The 19,906-nt window shown below is 39.6% G+C and overlaps 1 protein-coding gene across 4 annotated transcripts in view; it reads right to left on the bottom strand.

The window, feature by feature from the left end:
• Positions 1-19,906, bottom strand: part of nos1apa (nitric oxide synthase 1 (neuronal) adaptor protein a) — a 194,321-nt gene that overhangs the window by 28,732 nt on the left and 145,683 nt on the right. For 3 of the 4 annotated variants that reach the window (XM_056379349.1, XM_056379351.1, XM_056379350.1), the window contains 2 exons: positions 7,173-7,338; positions 2,722-2,898 (listed from right to left, as the gene is read on the bottom strand). In XM_056379349.1, coding sequence (XP_056235324.1) covers positions 2,722-2,898; positions 7,173-7,338 — 343 coding nt within the window. Of the gene's footprint in view, positions 1-77; positions 2,899-7,172; positions 7,339-19,906 lie in introns of those variants that run through there. The other variant, XM_056379352.1, reaches the window with a different exon arrangement.

Raw genomic sequence — 19,906 nt, 5'->3', positions numbered from 1 at the left:
TTGATCCGACAGGATTGCTGATCTGATAAACTGCGGCTACGCATGTAGAAATGAAACTCTGTGGCTTTTCTCGTGAATCAAAATGAATACTTTAATACTGCATTGTGCCTGGATGCCATACACAGAGCTGGGTTTAAACAAATGAGACCACTCTTGGCTGTCATCTGTGAGCCGCTGCTCTGGCACGATGGGAAGAGTTTTTGTTTATGGGATGAATAAAAGAAACAAACAGCGTTCCTTGAGGTCCGACTAATCCTGGCTTTACATAAATTAAAAAGCAAAGGGAAATGTGTGGACAAGTGAAAAGAGTGCAAACATGCTCTGACTACCAAGTCAACAAATTGTGAGGAGACAAAAAAAGAGGGTTGCCTGCAGAAGTCAAGGACGGAGCAGTTCAACAGTTCTGTGGGATGACGTAGAAAACAAAGGTTGTACACACAAGTACAGATACAGGTTAGTCTAAAAATAGTCTTTTGATTAATTATGAACAGAGCCAGAGAGGAGTTTCCCCTCTCCAAACACAGAGACTGCTACAAAGTTCCTCAAGTGTTCGTCTTTCCTTGTCAGAAGAGTCACTTTTCACTCCATCAAGGGCAAGAGCTCATCAGTCTCTCCAGCCCCGGTCGTCTTGTTCCTGCCAGCGTGACCGACAGCTACGCTCCCGATCCTGACAAATTGAAAGCTTGCCCCTGAACTAACCTACGAGAGATATTGTGTATGTACATTTTTTTTTTTTTTAAACAGAGGAGCTTGTTTAGCTTTTGGTTTGATTTTCTGTTATATCCTGACATCTACGTGACGAAGACGAGCACACACGCACGCACGCATACACACACACACACAGACTGACGTTTTATTGAATTTCAATCTGCACTGACAGGTACATACCTGATTTTTTTTTTTTTTCTTTTTTATACAGCACCTGAATCACAATTTGAAATTCAACAACAGTGAGCTGGTGGGATGTTGGGAGTGTGTAAGTGAGTGTGTGTGGTTAAAAGGTCTGTGTGTGTAATGAAAATAAAAAAGGCAAAAGAGAAGAAAGGAAAGGAAAGCAAGAGATTTTAAGGAAGCAGAGTATATGCATGATTATGCATATAGATCAGAGATTAGATTCACACTGTATCACAGATGTGACTAACGGAGGAGGTCTAAAGGTAATACTAATATTCTTCAGGTGAGTTCAGACTGAACATGAAGCGAATTATTGTCTTGTTTTATTCCCAGATATCTGACTTAAAATTAACAATAATGAGTTTTAGTGGCAGGAAACAGACTAGATAGAACAGCTGTGTGTGTGTGTGTGTGTGTGTGTGTGTGTGTGTGTGTGTGTGTGTGTGTGTGTGTGTGTGTGTGTATCAGACTGACTTAAAAACTTAACAGGACTCAAATTGTTTCTCTTATTATATAATTTCCCCCACAGACCCAGACATTCATTGAGTCTTACCTGTACAGCTTCAGGTAAATGTGACTTTTTGGCTCAAACTGATATATCTAACTGTAACTGTATCCCTGATCCAGGACTGTAGAAGTAGGAGTAGTAGTAGTATTAAAACAATTCATTAATAGTAAACCATTTGTTGAGAAAGATTGAATCCCTTTCCCTCTGAGAAACTTTCACCTTAGTTCCTTTATGTATTATTTTTCTGTGTCCCCTTGTGTCTTTCTGTTAAGTGGAGATCGAGACTGAAAACATTACAGGATGTTGCATGGCTGGTTGTGTGTTGCTTAAGGCACCGGTGAGTCGTGAAATTCAACAGATGAATGCCTTTATCAGACGATAAAACACTGTACAGCGGATCTTAACACTCACAGACTGGAGCTTCTCTGTGGCAACTATTCTATCTTTTGTTACGACAATCACAAGGTGAATAGTAGGACTATGGTGTTGACATTACAAGTATCCACCAGGAATGTGCACCTGCATGTGTGTGTATGACCAACACAGCGCCCGTTGAGCATGGTTCAACTTTTTTTTTTGCCGTGGCCACTGCGCTGACTGGTTTCATTTGCTTCATGTTCAAACTGAAGGCACCTTATTTGTGATACATCTAATATTTTGTACCAATAATCAAATAAAAAAGCAAATAAAAAATCAGAGGAGGACTGGCTGTTACCTAAAAATAGTGGGTAAATATTTATCTGGTAAATTGACGAACTGATGAAATGGCTTTTCATTTCTAATTGTGACAAAGGTGATCCTGCTGCATGTTGTTCCTACAGGGGAGTCTGAAGTGAATGGACAAAAACTGTTAAAGGCTATTGTGTTAAATCTCGACAGTAGGATTCTTCGGGGGGGGGGCAGGTTAATGGGTTACACCGCTATTTCGTCTCCCAGACAGTCGGGAGTTGCCTGTCTGTTGAGGACATTGAGCAGTCTCAGTGTCTCCTCGTCCGTCCCCCAGCCAAAGATCTCCATATCCTCCTCCCCCTCCTCCTCCTCGTCCTCCCCCTCGTCCTCATTGTCATCGCTGTCGTCTGTGTTCGACTCGTATTCTGAGGCGATACCTGACTCGCGAAACCTGGCAAAGTCCAGGCAGCCCAGAGCTTTGACGTCACGGGACAACAACTCCACCGTGCCCTCAGAGACCTCAGGACTTTTGATCTCTAGCCTGTTAGGCTGGAGCGGCGGAGGAGGCGAGGGAAGTCGAGGAGGCGGAGGCCCCGGGGGTCCCGGGAGGAAACGGAAACACTCCAGTTTGAGAAGACACTGGTCCCTACCTAGGGGGCTTCCAAGAGTCCCGTTGGAAGATGAGAAGGCATTGCTGGTCCCGTCACCGGTGGTTAGCGCAGGAAGGTTGAGGGCCGACACCTCGGGTTTAGGGGTCGTGGGGTCACAGATCACTGGAGGGACTGTAGACCGGAAGGTGATCTCCAACAAACTGTCCTGGGAGCCCACTGGAGGAGAGGAAACGAGGTAGAGAAGAATATAAAGGAGGGAACAAGTGATGAATAAGCAGATCAGAAAGATCAAATATTTATACCATATTCACAAGACCACTGTGCCTTGATTTAAATTCCTCTGCTTCCACTCCTGCTGTTGGATCACAGCAGAATAAAATATGTGATGTGAACTGTGGTGAAGCAGGATCTTAACACAATCGATCACTCTGTTCGGTGACAGAGCTTTCAGTGTGGCAGTCCCCAGCCTCTGGAACTCTCTCCCAGAAGAGATCGACACAGTCTCATCTCTGGACAGTTTCAGAAACCCACCTGTTCACCAAGGCCTCTGGCCTCTAGCTCACTCACCTCCTACGATCTCCTCCAATCATTGCCATTCTTATTCTGTCTCGTCTTGTTTTCATTTATATATATGTTTTATTTATTTATTTGTGTTCTTACTCTGTAAAGTGGCCTTGGGTAAGTTATTATTATTATTATTGTTAATAAATCAATGCATTTTTCTATTGGGTAAGAAAAAGAGGGGGGAAAAAAAACATGTTTCAAAGCATTTCATCATCCTCCTCCTCATCATCATCATCATCAAGGCTGCGTAGCCAAACATGTTTTGCATCCTTTATGGGCACAGGACACAGAGACATATTAAAGGAATAGTCCATCTATTCAGGATCAAATACTCATCTCCAGTGAACATGAAAGAAACAATTCACAGCAGTTCTCAAATACCATAAATAGTTCTATAAAAACTTCTCAAACCACTCCTGCAATATAATCTGCTTCCTCTCTCTGTTGTTCATCTGAAATAAATTAAAGTCCAGGAAAAGCTTTTTTAAAATCTGCTGTAAAGTTTTATCAGACACAGAGGGAGAGTGACAGACTATAACCAGGTTCAAACAGTGGGCGAAAGAGAAAACCAAATTAAAAGATGCGTAACAAAGTTAGCAATGATTCAACACAAAAACAGCCCTGTGTTAAAAGATTAGAGGGAGCTGTGCTGGTGGGTGTGTATTGTTCAAGTTACCAGTGAGACATGAAACGTGATTCGTGAGGCTCAGCTGGAGTAACAGATTAACACATTTAAAAGATAAATCAGAAACCAAAATAGTGCAAGCTTTTACCATAAACCTCCCACATCTATTTTTCGTGAGTCATTCGGTCGCTTCCTAGCAGCAGAAAACACTTTTTCTTTTGTGCTCCGTTACTTTTCAGTCCAACATGGTCCAAACAGATCTTATTTCAAAAAGTAAAAACGTTTTTCTCTCATTATGTATGGTCACAAAGGAGACAATTATGAATGACTGGTTTCCTCAAACACACCAACACAGAAAGAATGGATCACCGAAATTGGAAAAGATAGACTACACACTAAAGAGCCAGTATACAATGTAACATGGGCTCTTGTAGAGGGGATACCTGCATATAAAAGAACGATGGGTTGGTATGGTTTTGATTTGCTTATGTTTTCTCTGTCAGTAGCTGTATTAACACTGAATTATTATTTGTGTTATAACAAAAGAGTGCTGCCGAAGTTCAAGCATATTAACAGTACTTTTGGTTGACATTATTTGAGGGTTTCATTGGTTTTTAGGATTTAACGTTACTTTTTTGGGGTTTTTTTCTGTTTGTATTTTTTTAATTAATAAAGAAATAAGTAAATAAATGAATAAAGATCTCCTCACCACCAAATAAATTTGCTTTACGAATCACATCTGCTTTATGTCGCTTCCCCTTTCCCCAAATATGAGCCGGGTTGTACCAAAATCCACTGTAACTGTTGTGAATCCAAACTGACTGCAGCTGTCACAGCCTCAGCGAAGGAGCAGGTAACTGACTTTTCAGAGCCGCCTTTCAAGCCAGTGAACGCTCTAAAGGCGAATTCCATTAATAGCCTTTCTAATGCTAATGCTGTGAACTGAGTCTAAACCTCCTGCACGGTGGTCCCCCGCCTCCTCCCATCTATACACAAATCACGTTTCAGGATGTGAAATGATGCTAAATACTGTGATATATGCTGTGAAATCGACCTTTCTCATGGTGGACATTGGGAAGTGTGATATTAGGAGAAGCTCAGGTGTAACTAATAACATTAGAGAGTTAAAATTAGGTGTGTGAATGTGCACGCTCTGAAAGCGACACACTGCAAAAGAGATGCGGCCGTGATTGATGTTATTGGTTACACTCATGTTTGACAAGTGGAAACTAGTCTATTGTCAAACAGACAAAGTCTATTGATATAAATGCAAAAAAAACCCCCAAACAATTAAATCCTGACATTACATTATTACATTTACTCAGTTGTAAATTGCTTTTGTGCAAACTGATTTACAATAGAGGGACATCACTAAAGCTTCGGTGCAGTAAGAGACCTTGAATAGGTGTTAAGTACTAAATCTATTCAATCAGGTGAAGTGTGAGGAGATCAGGTAAGGAAGTGCAGCGACAGTGCATAGTAAAGATACTATTATATTATAGCTAAGATATAATTTTGAGTCCATGTGCATCCACAGAACAGTTTCTCTGACCTTGTGTGAAATGAAGTGCATTTTGAAATGTGCAGAGGTGGGAATGAGAACATTTTTATTTTTTTTAACCACTGTATTTCTGAAATGTTGGCTGATTCCTAGAGGGTGATAATTGCAGGTCAGGCTGGACTGCAACAGTACTGAGAAGATTGTCAGGCTCTGATGGTCGATGAACAGTCTTAAAAATATGTTGAATGTGGGTGGTGGTGGTGGTGGTGGTGGGGTCCTGGATAAAAGAACAGCGACGGTATAATGTGGAGACTGACAAAGCAGAGCGGTGAGGTCCACTCTCACACTGGTACTCACGAATTTCCATTTAGAAGCCTGTCTAGGTCTGCAGGGGCCTCACTCTGTCTGCTGTCTGTATGAGTGCATATTGAGCTGAATATGTCTGCTCCGTCAGTGTGTGGGTCATGATGTGTGTGGCTGAACGTTTGATCTGTCACATGTAGGAATTTCACCTGACAGTGGAGGCATGTGTTGATCTGGACCTGGGGGATTAAAATGCTGAATTAAGATGCTTCTTTAATTATTATTAAATTATTGGTGCCTATTTTTTTTTTTTTTACTGTTTGTTACCTTCGTTCTTATTTTGTGTTTTCTGTTTCTATTATTTGTGGTGAGCAGAGGGTTTTATATGTGTCGTGTGAACTACTGGAAACCTGAATTTCCCTCTGTCTTCCCTCTGTTTTCCATGGAGACCCAGGATGACTTCAACATTGCATTACAGGGGATTTTGAGCCTTTTCCCTGTTTTCCAAAATACATTTCTGATTCCGTTATAAACCCAGTGGCGCTCTTAGATGTTTAGGGAGTAGTATTGTGGTTGTATCATGAGTCAGAACCAAACAGGGTGAAGCTGCTTTTCACTGCTAGGCTGCACACACATGGAACTGACTCCCTGATGATGTTAAAAATCCCAACTCTGGCCACCTTGAAATCTAAATCTAACAAGTTAGAAACTCTGCTGTTCTCCTCAGCCTTTCATTGATTGTTTTTTCTACTGCAGTCTTACTTCCTTTGTTGAATTTAAGGCAAATTGCAATTCATTACAGTGCAGTGTAACTGTATTTTTTTTAGCATATTTCAATTTACTATATATTTCTTATTGTTTATGAATGTTTTAATGGGTTCTTTACCTTATGTAAAGACTTTTGAATTGCCTCTGTATTTGAAATGTGGTACATAAATATAGCATATAGCCAAATGAACTTCTGTATTCAGTGTATAATATTTTTTGATACATTTATTCCATAAAATTGTATTTCACTTTGTATTTTTGATGCAGATGTGGATCCTAATGGAAAAAAAAATGTCTAAATGTTCTGGACTGTTAAAATAACACATTTTGTAGATTGTACCGTCTGGGCAGAGCTTTGCAAATTGTCTCCAATATTTCCGATTGCACAATATGAGAAAATTTTATTTTTGGGGATTGGTGTGTTTTTGTATAACTGATAATCATGTGATACTGCTGAATGTCTTCTGCTATGGCTGACCTGTTTCTTTCATGACAATACCGAATCAAAATAGCTAAAGGGGACGGAGGGGATGAGTTCTGCCACGCACCAGTTGCTGTTGTTTAATTTCCTACAACATTTATCTCCGTTTGTATAAAAACTTTCCTCTCAGCAAAAGTGTCCCATACATGTGCACACTGTAGATGCCTGTGCATGTACTTTTACATGCACAGGCATCCAGTGTGCATGATGTACAGCATGTGTGCGAGTCTCATACACAATCCACTCACTTGAGTTCGGTCCAGACATCTTGGTCTCCAGCTCCTGGATCTGTTTAACCAGCAGGGAGATGTGCTGCAGCAGGTCTTTGTTCTGCAGCAGCAGCTGATGGACTCGAGCCTGGGCCTCGAGCCGAGCTGTGGCCTCTGCGCTCAGCTGGTCCTTCAACAGGTGGACCTGATTAGAGGGACAGATTGAGGAGGAAGGAAGAGAAACAGATGCTCAGTGCCGTGTATAGTATACAAACAGTTTTTTTCCCAGGTCACTGCTCTGATGGTTGTTACTAGAGCAACGAGGAGAGATGTAAAACTACACTGAGAGGGTTTTTGGTTCTTGAAACCACAAATATATCTTTTTATGGATCAAAACTTCAAATGAAACACAGGAAAAGTGTGAAATATGGGATCTTCAAATTTCAGCACACATGAAAAAAACCTATTGTATCAAGTGACATTTATCACATGGGAAAAACACTGCCAAGGAAAATGGACAAAAGTGCTACTTTACACATCAAAAGCCACATATTTAATAAGTGCAGCTATTGTTTAGACCTTCACCTGGTGACTAAGTGGATCAGGAGATGAGAGGCTTCAGGGTCTTGCTGAGTCAGCTCAGCAGGAGGCAGCGATTGATCAATCGCACTGAATTTCTCTGCGTGTTAATTAATCAAAGCAGAATCCCCTCTGAGTGTTTTTCCAAGAGGAGGTAAAACGAATCAATCAGTGACAATTCGGTGGAGACGTGTGAAGAAAAACTCAACACAACAAACAGCAGAAGTGCTCGTTGCACATAGGGCTGAAGTTTGATAATAAACAGATGTCTAATTAATTTATAAACCTTAGTTGAAAAATGTATTTTGAAGATGAGTTGTGCGTGTTGGACTCTGGGAAATGACTCGATTAATCAACATATTAATCTGCAGACTAATCAGTAATTAAAACTAATGATTGGTTTTAACTTAACCTTCTGATATTTGATCCCTCTCCATTAGGTATACTTACAAAATACAAATACACACAGCCAGAGAGATTCAAGGTGCTGAGGAAACATCAGTGACAGATGCCATGTCTTTGTTATTACCGTGGCTCTATAATCTTCTATTACATTTTTATTGCAGGACTGGCTCAGCTCCTGTGGCAGCTCTGATCCTCATGTAACCTTAATGCCATAGCCTGCTGTGGTCTGCAAGATTAAAGCTCCAACTCCATTTCAATTTAAGACAGAAAGGCTAAGACTTCTATTATACTTTGAATCATTTATATAAAAAGACAGGAACCGGAGAAAGGCAGTGTTCGCTCAGCGCATACATGGTCTGACACACACGCACATACACTTGCTCACATATCGCAAAAAAGCTTTAGTAGCAGCAACAACTCCCCATTTTTACTTCAAAGTACTCTCCAAATCAAATGTCAGTGGCCCCACCTCCAACCTTATTTAGCCTTCTCCTATCATGAGCACATAATTGCTTTTAACAATTTCAAAGGAGAAATTCTCAAGGTTTCAAATCACAAGAATGGTTCAGAATGAGCCCAGTGTGTTGATGGAGCCCACTAACTAATGATTTTCTGACAGTAGAGGCGACGAGGCCCTCAACAGTGTGATGAAGCTTAACCCTGGAGTGTGAACATGGTCCAGCAGGACTTCAAATGTCAGCTGTGTAGTAGGTAAACGGAGAATTTTATCCAGTGACTCTACACGCATGGTGGAATACTGCTGTCTGTTTTTGTTCATATAAATAGCTTTATCAATACTAGAGTGCATCTGAACGTGTGCCCGTAAAATCTCTAGGAGAGCAGCAGTGTATTTCCAGAGCGCTGTGAATCACCGAACCTCAGGTAGAAGATGCAAGTCACTGACACTCATAATGACTCCCTGGTTCCTCATTTCAGCTTGATGTGGTAATACAGAACTCGTTACTGTGGTGGCATGGAGGCTCTTGGCTCTAGACGTCAACGTTGACAAATATCAAAGGAAAAGCTACAAAACGAACTGTAATTGGTGTTGGAACAAAACAGAGGACAGTTCAGCATCCTGAAACACTGCTGTGCAGCGAGAATCTCTAGAGAGTCCTTTAGTATTATATTTCGACTGAAAATCATTATCATGCAGTTTTATTTACTTTTATTTAATTGCAGCTGTTTAAGTTAGTACCTTATAATTCAAATTGCTGCAGTTATGTCGTATATGTAATATTTGATGTTTTATGCTGTATTTTAATATGTGGTGAGTTTGTAGGGCTGCTGTCTTGGCCACGAATGTCTTGTAAAGGGGATTTTATCTTATCTCAATGGCTTTTCCTGGTAAAGTAATGGAAATATAAATAATGCAGCATAATGTTGTTTTTATTGCTCTGCATGTTATGTATTGTTGTTTTAGTAAGTGTTGTTTTAAAGGTCCCATATAGTATAAAGGTAGATGTCCATGTGTTGTTTGATTATAAAGCAGGTCTAGGTTCTATATTAATACTGTGAAAGTATCAAAGTGCTCAGTCCACAGAGAAATACACGCAGCCTGTATTCAGAAACTGAGCCTTAAAACCAGCTGTCAGGACTTCTGGAACTTTGTGATGTCACAACAAAGTAGTAATGGCTCTCAGCCACGCCCCAAGCCCCGCCCATCTGGACCATCTAACCTCGCAGGATTTGGTCTCTCTGAGTGTTTACCTGAAATCTGCTATATTTTTATTGGATCACTCAGAAAACACTCAGCCAATCAGAAGAGCGGCTCAGAGCCTCCTCTCTCTCACTGACCTTTTGTTACTACAGCTCCAGAGAGAAGCCTGAGAGAGGAGATGTAAAAGTACATTGAGAATATAAATATATCTTCTTATTATATATCTTTTATATTTTTACTACTCATGCTTCAAAACTTTTTTTCATGGCTGCTCCTGTGGCAGCTGTTTCTATGTCAAACTATGACCCTACTTCCCTGTTTCCTCTGTTAATAATAATAATAATAATAATATTATTATTATTAATTGGGTTTTCAGGGTGACTGTGTAACACCTGTCTCAGGTACCGCAGATGATAACTAGGCTTTTGGCCAACTATGGTGAATTTACAGAAATATTTATAAATGTGCCCTGTCTCTGTTAAATAAACCAATAGAGAAAAAGTGAAACTGACTGACTTTTTTGATTCTACTTTGATATAAATTTCATTCAGACTTACTCCAGATAAAAGATCCAAAATATCAATGAGCTACAACTCACTGATTAACTTCTGAACTAGTTTTTAATTGAAAGATTTAATCTACTGGTCATTTAGTCTGTAAAATGTTATACAGTAGTTAATCATCTGTCGCAGATGGCGACAATGTAACACTTCCTGTTTTTTTAAATCAGAATCAATCATCCACAATCTTTTCTACTTTGTGCCACTCGCATGATATTGTCTTTCTTCCTCCTCTCTCATTGCCTCCTTCCTTCCCCCTCTCCATCTTGGATGTAGGCATCATTTTCACTGATTCTCTGTGATGAAACCTCATCACTCAAACAAGTGGCCGGTGAGGCAGAGAGACACAAGATGGAGTCAGAATTCACAGCCTCTGTCCCAAGGCCTCCACACCTCCTCTTCCTCTTCTCTCACATCCACTCACCGCCAGACAAGTTCAGAGGAAGGTAGTCATCTTCGTCCATTATCCTTGCACTTAGCAACAAATAGAGGTGATTCCAGATCGTGTTGGGGCCAGGCTGCTGCTGCAGACCTCATTTGTAAAGACTGACACCCTGATGATGACTTTGGTGGTGTAATTTACAGCTGACAGGACCTCCTCTTGATCTATGGGAGAGTGGAGCTCGACTCCAACACACGCTGCCCTGCTGACAACTCTAATAGCGCATCAGCCCCTCCTCCATGGTTTATACTGAGGCCTTGGGAGCAAGTGTCACATTTATCCTGATGCTGTCCATATTAAATGTCTCACTGAGCTGAGATGCACCAGCTGGTAAAAGGACACAGAATAATTTCATGCAGAAACAGCAAAGAACAAAGTAGAATAAGCTAAAATAAACTTATTCTTTTAAAAGTCAGACTTTTTCAACTGGATAGCTTATCAAAAAAAAAGCACAAAGTCTCGTTCTGAAGCAGCAACACAAGGTTAAATTTGGGTTTCCTCTGCGAATGATCAGACCCGCTATCTGTGGAAAAAGAGCTTGCTACTGCAGATAAAACAAAAATATGGAATGGAAAGCAGATAAGATGAGAAATGTTAAGCCCGACATTATAACAGCTGGATCTCTCTGGTGATTTCCATTTGTCCGTTTGTATGTCCGTTTGTATGTCTGTCTTGTCTGGTGACCTGTGTGTCCAACTCATTTTCTTTCTATTGTCCCACCTGCACTAGAATCTCACTTCATTCACAGATAAATACAATATTTAAAGCTGCTATTTGTTGGGATGCAGCAGTTATTCTTTTACTGTTTGCCTGGAGGAGATTATTAACCTGATGACCTCAACATTTTGATCAAAGAAGTTTTTAGTGATATTATTGTCATTGTTGCTGTCACTATTTTTCAGGTCAATGCAAAAGACATTGGGCTTGAAAAACCTTTGAGTTGAATCAGTTGATAATTATCATTTTATTCTTAGCTTATTGTCATTTTTATTCTTAAGTGTCTTTGCTTTTTTCTATTCTTACTGCACTGCACTCTTATTTTTTTCTCTGTGGGGGGGCTTTGTAACTCTTGTTTTGAAAAGTACAACACAAAAAAGAAGTTATTGTTATTTCTCAGGTGAATCCTTATTTCACTAATAAAAACCATGACTGAATGTTAAAAGAGAGATATTTGTAAATTTTGCTATTTCTACATAGCCAATGTTAGTACTAAAGGGATAGTTTGGGTTTCTTGACATGGGGTTGTGTGAGGTAGTCATATACAAATGGTATATGTTGCTGTGTATGGGGACACTTTTAAAAATGGCCACAGGAACAATCCAATATCTGTTTAAATGTACACTTTCAATGGTTTATCTTCCTCTGAAAGCACCACATTCCTTTGGCACTACATTTGGCACACTACATGTTTTCAACTGCCGAGCTACCGTATTCCTACGCACAAGCGCACCTACGTAGTGCACTGTATTACATCGCTTTCTGATTTACTCAGCAGACCTGTGGCTGTGGCATAATATTCCTTGACTTTATTAATTTATTTTATTATGTGTTTTTAGTTTTAAGGAATATTTGTATAATGATGTATAACAAAGTGTGTATGAGTCTGAGCCATAAAGTGGCCAACCCCCCAAAAGAAAAAAAAAAAACTCTGAGCTGAAAACAGAGCAGTTCAGTCAGTGTAATACATCAGCACCATGGCAACAATGTCCTGATTTTAATATGGGAGGGAGGACCAGCTCCAAGACATATTACTCAGTCTATTATTTCTCCCCTTTCTATGGTGATTGTTAATTTGCATGTGGAAATGTGATGCTGATGCTGTTATAGCTGCATTTTCCACATTATGTGTTTCATTTTCTAGGGGTATGTACATCAGTGATGCAACACAACAACTGGTATCAAAGCAAACATGATTTCATCCATTTGTATTACACATCTTCAGACCTAACACATAGTTGCCTTGTTTATGTTATTAGAGCGTAACCAGGTGGTGAAAAATACAGGATGGATGGAAAATTGGTTTAATCACAGTGAAAACACAAATGCTGCAAGAAAAGGGGAGATAAGGTTAGCTCTTCTCTTCCTGCCTGTCCAAACTGAAATAAACACATTAAAGGATAACAGTACAACTGCACAAAAAGCAGAATGGACAAAGTCAGCCAGACTGTCACAGTATGACAATCCAATTGTAGACCACAACCCACTCGTTTAGAGCAATAATGTCAGCATTACTTTTAAAACTTAAAGCGAGAAGAACTAAAAGCTCTGACTAAAAGTAGAACTCAGACAAAGACCCAATTAAAAGGTGCTCCCCTTGTGTTTCGCTGTGGTGGTCCCTTGGTAGTAAACCTGCTGCTACCCAACGTTTTCCTCCCTCTTATCTGAGTGTCGTGAAATTGAAGGAGCTTCAAGCGACTGAAATGGCTCCTTAAAGCTCTAATTAGGCAGCAGCATCTCTCTGCCTTTTTTATTGCTTTCTTTGTTCAAAACTGTTCCCCAGAACCGAGCAGAGCCCAAGGACAATTTTCATCTTTCTAACTCCTTCTCTCACAACTATTTGACATTTCTCTAAATCGTTTCCTTGCATATTTCAGTTCTTTACAATGCAAAAACCATCTCTAACTAACAGATTTTTGAAAATAACATAGAACACTTCAGATATTTAGATTATATTACATGCTAAGACTTGGTCTCATCTCTGAAAATTAGGAAATGATGAGTGGATACCATATTCTGGGAATTTATGATAAACTGATAAGTTGTTAAAACATTTGTCTGTGCCAATACCGGCACTACAACATGAGAAAGTTCAAGACATGAATGGACATGAAAACAATCACATGTTAATGTGTGGTTCTTTTTGACTCATATCAGTTATAAAATGTGTAACATAAATTATATTAGCTGAGCTGTGAAATGCAAGAAATCTAGTGAATTTGAAAAAACAATAAATAACAAAACAGGAATTGCAAATTGAAACATGCAAAGCCTCAACCAAAAGGTATGATGGGTATCTTAATCATGTCGAAGTGTGTATAAAGCTCTGAAGGTTGATGTGATGCAGCCATGACACGTAACCTGTGGAGGTCTGCTATTGGCTGAATCAATAGTAGTCCTTATTTTACAACATCCAAGAGTCACAGCAGTGACTTTAAGCATTTATATACAAAGCTTCAAATCCTACTTTCTTTGACTCATAAGTTAAAGTTTAGGAACAGTCTTAAGACCATTTCTTAGAAGTTTTATTCACACTGGCTCTGATAAATATCAGGTAAGTCTCTGCTGTCACCTATCTTGTTTTGCATTTATAGCTTGTAACCAGGCAGTTAGAATGAATGTTGAAAACAAACAGGGCTTAACAGAAAAAAAGCCATTTACACAAACTCAAACTCTGACAGAAAATCCAATAAAAGCACGACACACTGATGATCTGTTATCACCGGAAAGTGCTCTGTAAAACCACTACGGCAAAGAGCACTTGGCACTGCAATCAGAGACAAGATGAGAACAGAGGGATTAAAGCAAGGAACATTTCTGTTTGAGGGTGTGGTGGGGGCGATCAGCCAGTGAGCCCAGGCCCAGAACACTCACACACACATGCATGGCCACCCTGAATGACAGGCACACAGAGAGGGGTGGGAGAAACTTACAGGTTCATCAGCCCACCGATGTGGAGGCCAACCGTGATTTGTCCCTGTCTGCGTGATGGTCAGTCTGACTATGACATGTTTACTACCACAACTGATACAAATAACAAACAATAACACATTGTACAGTAACAAATTATGCAAAAATATCACAACAAGAAAAGGACAGCAAATGATCCTGTCTAAATGTGGATCAACTAAAAAAAGTCTCAATATTGGAAAACTGCATTATGTCCTCAACCTTTCCTCAGGAAACTGTAGTCTTGAAATTGTATGTATTGTAAGTCCAAGCACAACTTTACAAAGCCATAAAGTATATCCAATACACCTATCTTTCAAACTTTTCAACACGCATTCCTCCATTGGGTCTCTAAGCAGCATATGAGGCATAATACTGTTATCAAACGATTGCCAAAATTAGTCTAAAAGATCGCGATGATGATATAAAAACTAAACAAACAATCTGTACTTTGTATTACTTTTTCAACGTACTGCGCTCGGTAGTAGGTCTACTTTCTTTATACAAAATATAGTGTTCCTTATGGCTGTAAATATACATATACAGCCATATTCTTACTACGCAACAGTCAAAAAATGTCATATTTTCCATATACATACAATTATCAATGTTCAAATCTAAAATGACCCCGTGCCTGAAAACTTTAATACCCGAGAACATTAAACAGAACATAAAAAATGCAGGTTCAGAAATGGAAGATAAGACTGCTTAAATGATATCATTTTCCTACCTACCATTTCAAGACAAGACTAAAAAACTGTGATTCTCTCGTTGGTAGTGTAAGGGGATTAGGACTGCTGCTCGTGTGCTGTGACTCCACAGGGTTGGTTGCCGAGGATGTACTCTTCACACAGGATTATCATCACTGCATTGCCTGCCCACGCCAGGTCTCTTTGATGTGGGAGTGTTTTAAACCCCTCCAACACTGGTTTGTCTCTGTTTTAATCTCAGTTTTGGATGAAAAGGCTCAAGAGGAAATGATCATGTTGCTGGTGCAATGATAAGGAAACCATTAGAAACGCACTTACACTTCTAATGTGCCTAAGATGGCGAGTAAGTGCTTAATGAAGTGAGAGAAAAGCAGAAACATCTGAGCAAGAGTGTAGGAAAGGAGTGAGGGACCAAAGATGGATGGAAGAAAGATTTGAGCTAAGACCGGTGAAAAAAGAAAGAAGAAAAAAACAATGTGTGGAAAAATGAGAAAAAAGGAAAGAAACAGGGAGAAAATAACTGAAAGGAACAAAGGGTTATGAATAGAAGGGAAAGAAGGAAGTATGGCATAAACAAAATAAGGGAGCAAACTAGAAAGACAGAAAGAGGTAAGATTTCATTAAGCAGTTACAGAGCAGCATCTGCAGAGTCAGTTTCATCTTGAAACAGATAGTCAATATACCCTACTCTATACTCCCTGACTTAATTAAACATCTCCACTTCCACTCATCCCTAAGAGAGCAGTGATTAGCGTTGACCGGCTAGCTAATTTACCTCCATTTACTGTGACCTCTGCTCAGGCTGTGCAGCAGGGTTCAACATCAAGAATATTTTCACAGTTGCCTGGTGGGGCTGTGAACTCGCAGGCATTTTCATTAGCACAGAGGGCAACGTTGACAATAATCACTACTTCAAATTTCTTTCATAATTGGATGAGACGATAAACAACATGGCAGATTGCTTTCATGCATCAAAGTAACATCACTTTGAAATACAACTGTTGAGACGTTTGAACTAAGATTAGCAAAATACAGACAGGCGACAAATTAAAGGAAGTTAATGTTGCAAATAATGATCTATAATGTAATTATTGATTAATCTTGTAATTACTGTCATGATTAATCTTTATTATTCTTTTGGTCTTTTCAGAAAGACACTCCGTTGAGCAGGTGCTTTGTCAGAAATACAACAGAAGAGAAACAGGTGTATGTGTTACAATGCAGCCAAACAAACTTGATTGGTCAATAGTTGTCATTTTTCTGTCTTTCCATGGCCAAACTGGTAGTTTTCTGCACAGCAGAAGGGCATAGAGAAAGGTGCTGCCATGGTGGGGAGAGGGAGGTATGAGCCTGTCACCTGAGGCCCTTCATCGAACAGTTTACTCTCTGGATCAATTACTCATCACTCTATTTTCAAGTGGTCGAAGAGTCGATCAAAAAGTGCCAAAAATGACTGTTGTTGGTGACCAATATGTTTTGGAACAAAGCCACACCTTTTATCAAGCTGAATGCTTTTATTTAAAATGAGTAGCATTAAGTTAATGCAGGAGATTGAACAATAGGGTTGAAATCGGTGAGTCTTAATTATAAACAGTAACACTGGATTACAGGCTGCGTCGATTCCACCTAAATATGTTTTAGTTTCAAAAAGCATCTCTTTTGCTACGTTTGTGTCTGGCGTCCACACTACTCCATGCTTTTCCAGCCCCTAAAACTGAAACTTTTTGGAAACGCTACTGGCCCCATTTTAGTTTGAAAACTCTGGGGTTACGTTTTAGTGTGGATGGGCAGAAACATGGATAATGAATTCCAAGCCTTGTTGACCTTGCTGTTTTTGCCAGCAGCTGCTGTGCAGTTACATTATGCATTTCAAGGCTACAACCGACACGTGCATACCCAGTGTACGTGAATTATCATGTGATATGTGATAGTATGAACAGAGATTTTTTTCTCCATCCGTAAACGGTTGTCTGGACAGAGATTTGTTTACGTTTTAAAAAACGCTGTTGTAAAATGAAAATGTATTAGCCTGAATCAAGCGCAGGACTCTGCCACTAACAATGAAAACTATTATACAGAGACATAATTACAATATGTAAAGACACCAAATGACTATTTCATGAAAATACTGAGGTTGATAACAGAGTTAAGATGACTCAACATGCCTGGTGTTGTGCCAAAATGTGTACTCAAAAAAATCTGTTGTTTCCTGGCTGTATGTTTTTGTTTACCACTGCTGTCTGTTGCTGTGTTGGCACTATACAACATTACTATGGGGAAGATGCCCTCAAGCCTAACAACGCTGCAAAATCAGTGGCGAGCTGCTGTTTAAGAAAATGAAATCATAAACAATAGCAATATCTGCTTTTTATATAACTAAGCAGGTCACTTTGTGAAGACTAATTCTCGTCCTTTTATCTTCTGGTGTGAAACTGAGGCAAAGATGCCAGGGAAAGCTGTTGGGGTTTCGTAATAACACATAAATGTACACACACACCTACACATTTTCACACACTGACACACTGGTGTGTCAGCCAGGTGATATCTCTCTTGCCCTGTGTCTCCATCCATTATCAGGGCATTATCAGGGCAGAACTAATCAGCTTATTATTTTCTGCTATTTGACCTTCAGTGGTGGAGTTGCTGTTCTCCCTGATTAGGGCTCGTTAGATGTAGCCTCAGGCAAGTGTACACTTACCTGTGAGAGGGAGTTTGTCTGAGAGACAGATACCATAGATATTCTTTATGTTCACAAACAGACAGAGAGTTTCCTTCTCTCCTGGTAAACACTTGGCTGACCCTATTGAGATTGCCCTCAGCACACTGATATAGTCGCTCACTTCTGTGTGTGTGATTGTGCATGTTTTAAAATTATTCACAAGTCAATCTTGGCCAGAAAAAAAGGAAAAATACTGTATGTCTTTATACTCCTGTGTGTCAGTGTATGGACACACAAACACTGTTCAGTGTCCACGTGTGTGAAGCCTAGATAGTTGAGAGAAGTCTCAGTCTACACACTGCAGCTGCTGTAATTTGATTTCATTAAATAAAGTGGCTTTAATTAATTCTGGTTTGATTAAATTCCAATTTGGGTTGATTATGGAAATAAAAAAAATAAAAAAACTAAGCACATTAAAACAATAATGCATGATGTGCGAACAGAGTCAAAAAGTTATTTCAACACAGCAATTTCCATTACAAATCTTTTCATTATGAATTAATATAGATTTTTTTAAATGAATGCATTAATTATTCAGTCAATAAAATTTTAGAAATTTGTAAAAATAAATAAATGAAAAAAGAGTTGACAGAGCCTATTAGAGCTTTCAGACAGAATGTGACAAAGACAACAATACGCTCTGAAACCCATTATTTCCCATGGCTTACGCTTGCACGATGGTTCGGTTTGGTTTGGTGAGCTCATGCACGCAGTCAAACGAACACTTGCGCAGCTAATAGAAATACGGCATCCAGCCTGGCACGAAATGTAAACGATCGCTGTGGAAACTGAACTCCTTCACAAGCCTGAATTCCCGAAGCTCCTCTTTGTACTTGAGGGCACCCACAGCTTCTTCCTTGTTGCTCCCCTTCTACTTCTTCTTCTTCTTCTTAGCGAGGCTAATGCTAAGGCTTGCTTCTTTGCAGGATAAAGACAGGTCTTTGTTACTGGCAATGGGAACACAGTGGGAGCTGAGCCCAACTCGGAGTGATGTGTCCTGCTAAAAGTTTGGAAAACTCTGTCTATGTTCCCCTGAACAGTGCGCTGACGAGTGAAGCGCAAATCGTGTTCTGTCTGAAAGCCCAATAAGCCGACGTCTTCAAATCTCATTTGGTCCCATCAACAAAGATATCTTTGATATATAACAGAGAAACTCAACAAATCCTCTCTTTTTAAACAGGAGGACATTTGGCATTTTGCTTGAAAAGGGATGTTAAACATCTCATCTTCATCCGAAAAACTGTATTACTGTTGCAGGCCTGAAGAAGAAGAACTATGCAGCATTTCACAAGAAAAGAATTAGTTCTGTGCAGCAGATTAAGCAGTTTCCTCTTCTTTCCTGTCACATCATTATTCTTGCAACACTTCAGATTTATCTTGTAACCACGGTAGTGTGCCATTCTTCAGATGGAAACCACAGATTTAAATGGTTAATCATTTAGAAAAATTTTAGATGAATTTTCTGTCCATTGCTCAAATAATCATTTAACAGCAGGAATAAACAAAAGCAACAGCAGCACAGAAAGTTAAACTCACAAGAAAAAGAAGCTTAAAGGAAACAAAAAGAAGTCAGTGGAAACTAATTTAGATGCTGTGTGAGAGCGAACAGTTACAGCGTCTCAGACAAGTTAGGGACCACTGGGGAAACCTTGCTAAATGGCAATAGAGCCCAAGGTCAGGAAGAAGCTCCTCTGGACAGCACATACGATATATATAAAATGTAAGATATAAAATATCCTACATTAGGTTAAAAAAAAAGAAAAAAAAAAACTCCTTTCATGTGCAAAAAGCATTTTGGACTCATTTAAAAAACAAAATCCAGCGGACGGTGACCTCTGACTTCATCAAGGTATAATTGATGGCACTTATGTCCGGGCACGCTCTATCTGAATGTGTGAGCTGTCAGCTGTAGCAGCAGTCTGCCTAACGTCGTTCAGGTCAGGACAGGGGAACAGCTAAGTTCAGTGTGAGCTGGCAGTTTAATCAGAACCTCCGGCATCTCTGGAAGCCGTGAGACTTCAGTATTTAACTG

This window comes from Seriola aureovittata, chromosome 6, assembly GCF_021018895.1.
Source record: "Seriola aureovittata isolate HTS-2021-v1 ecotype China chromosome 6, ASM2101889v1, whole genome shotgun sequence".
In the NCBI taxonomy this organism is placed as follows: domain Eukaryota; kingdom Metazoa; phylum Chordata; class Actinopteri; order Carangiformes; family Carangidae; genus Seriola; species Seriola aureovittata.
This window is presented reverse-complemented; position numbering and strand designations above follow the sequence as displayed.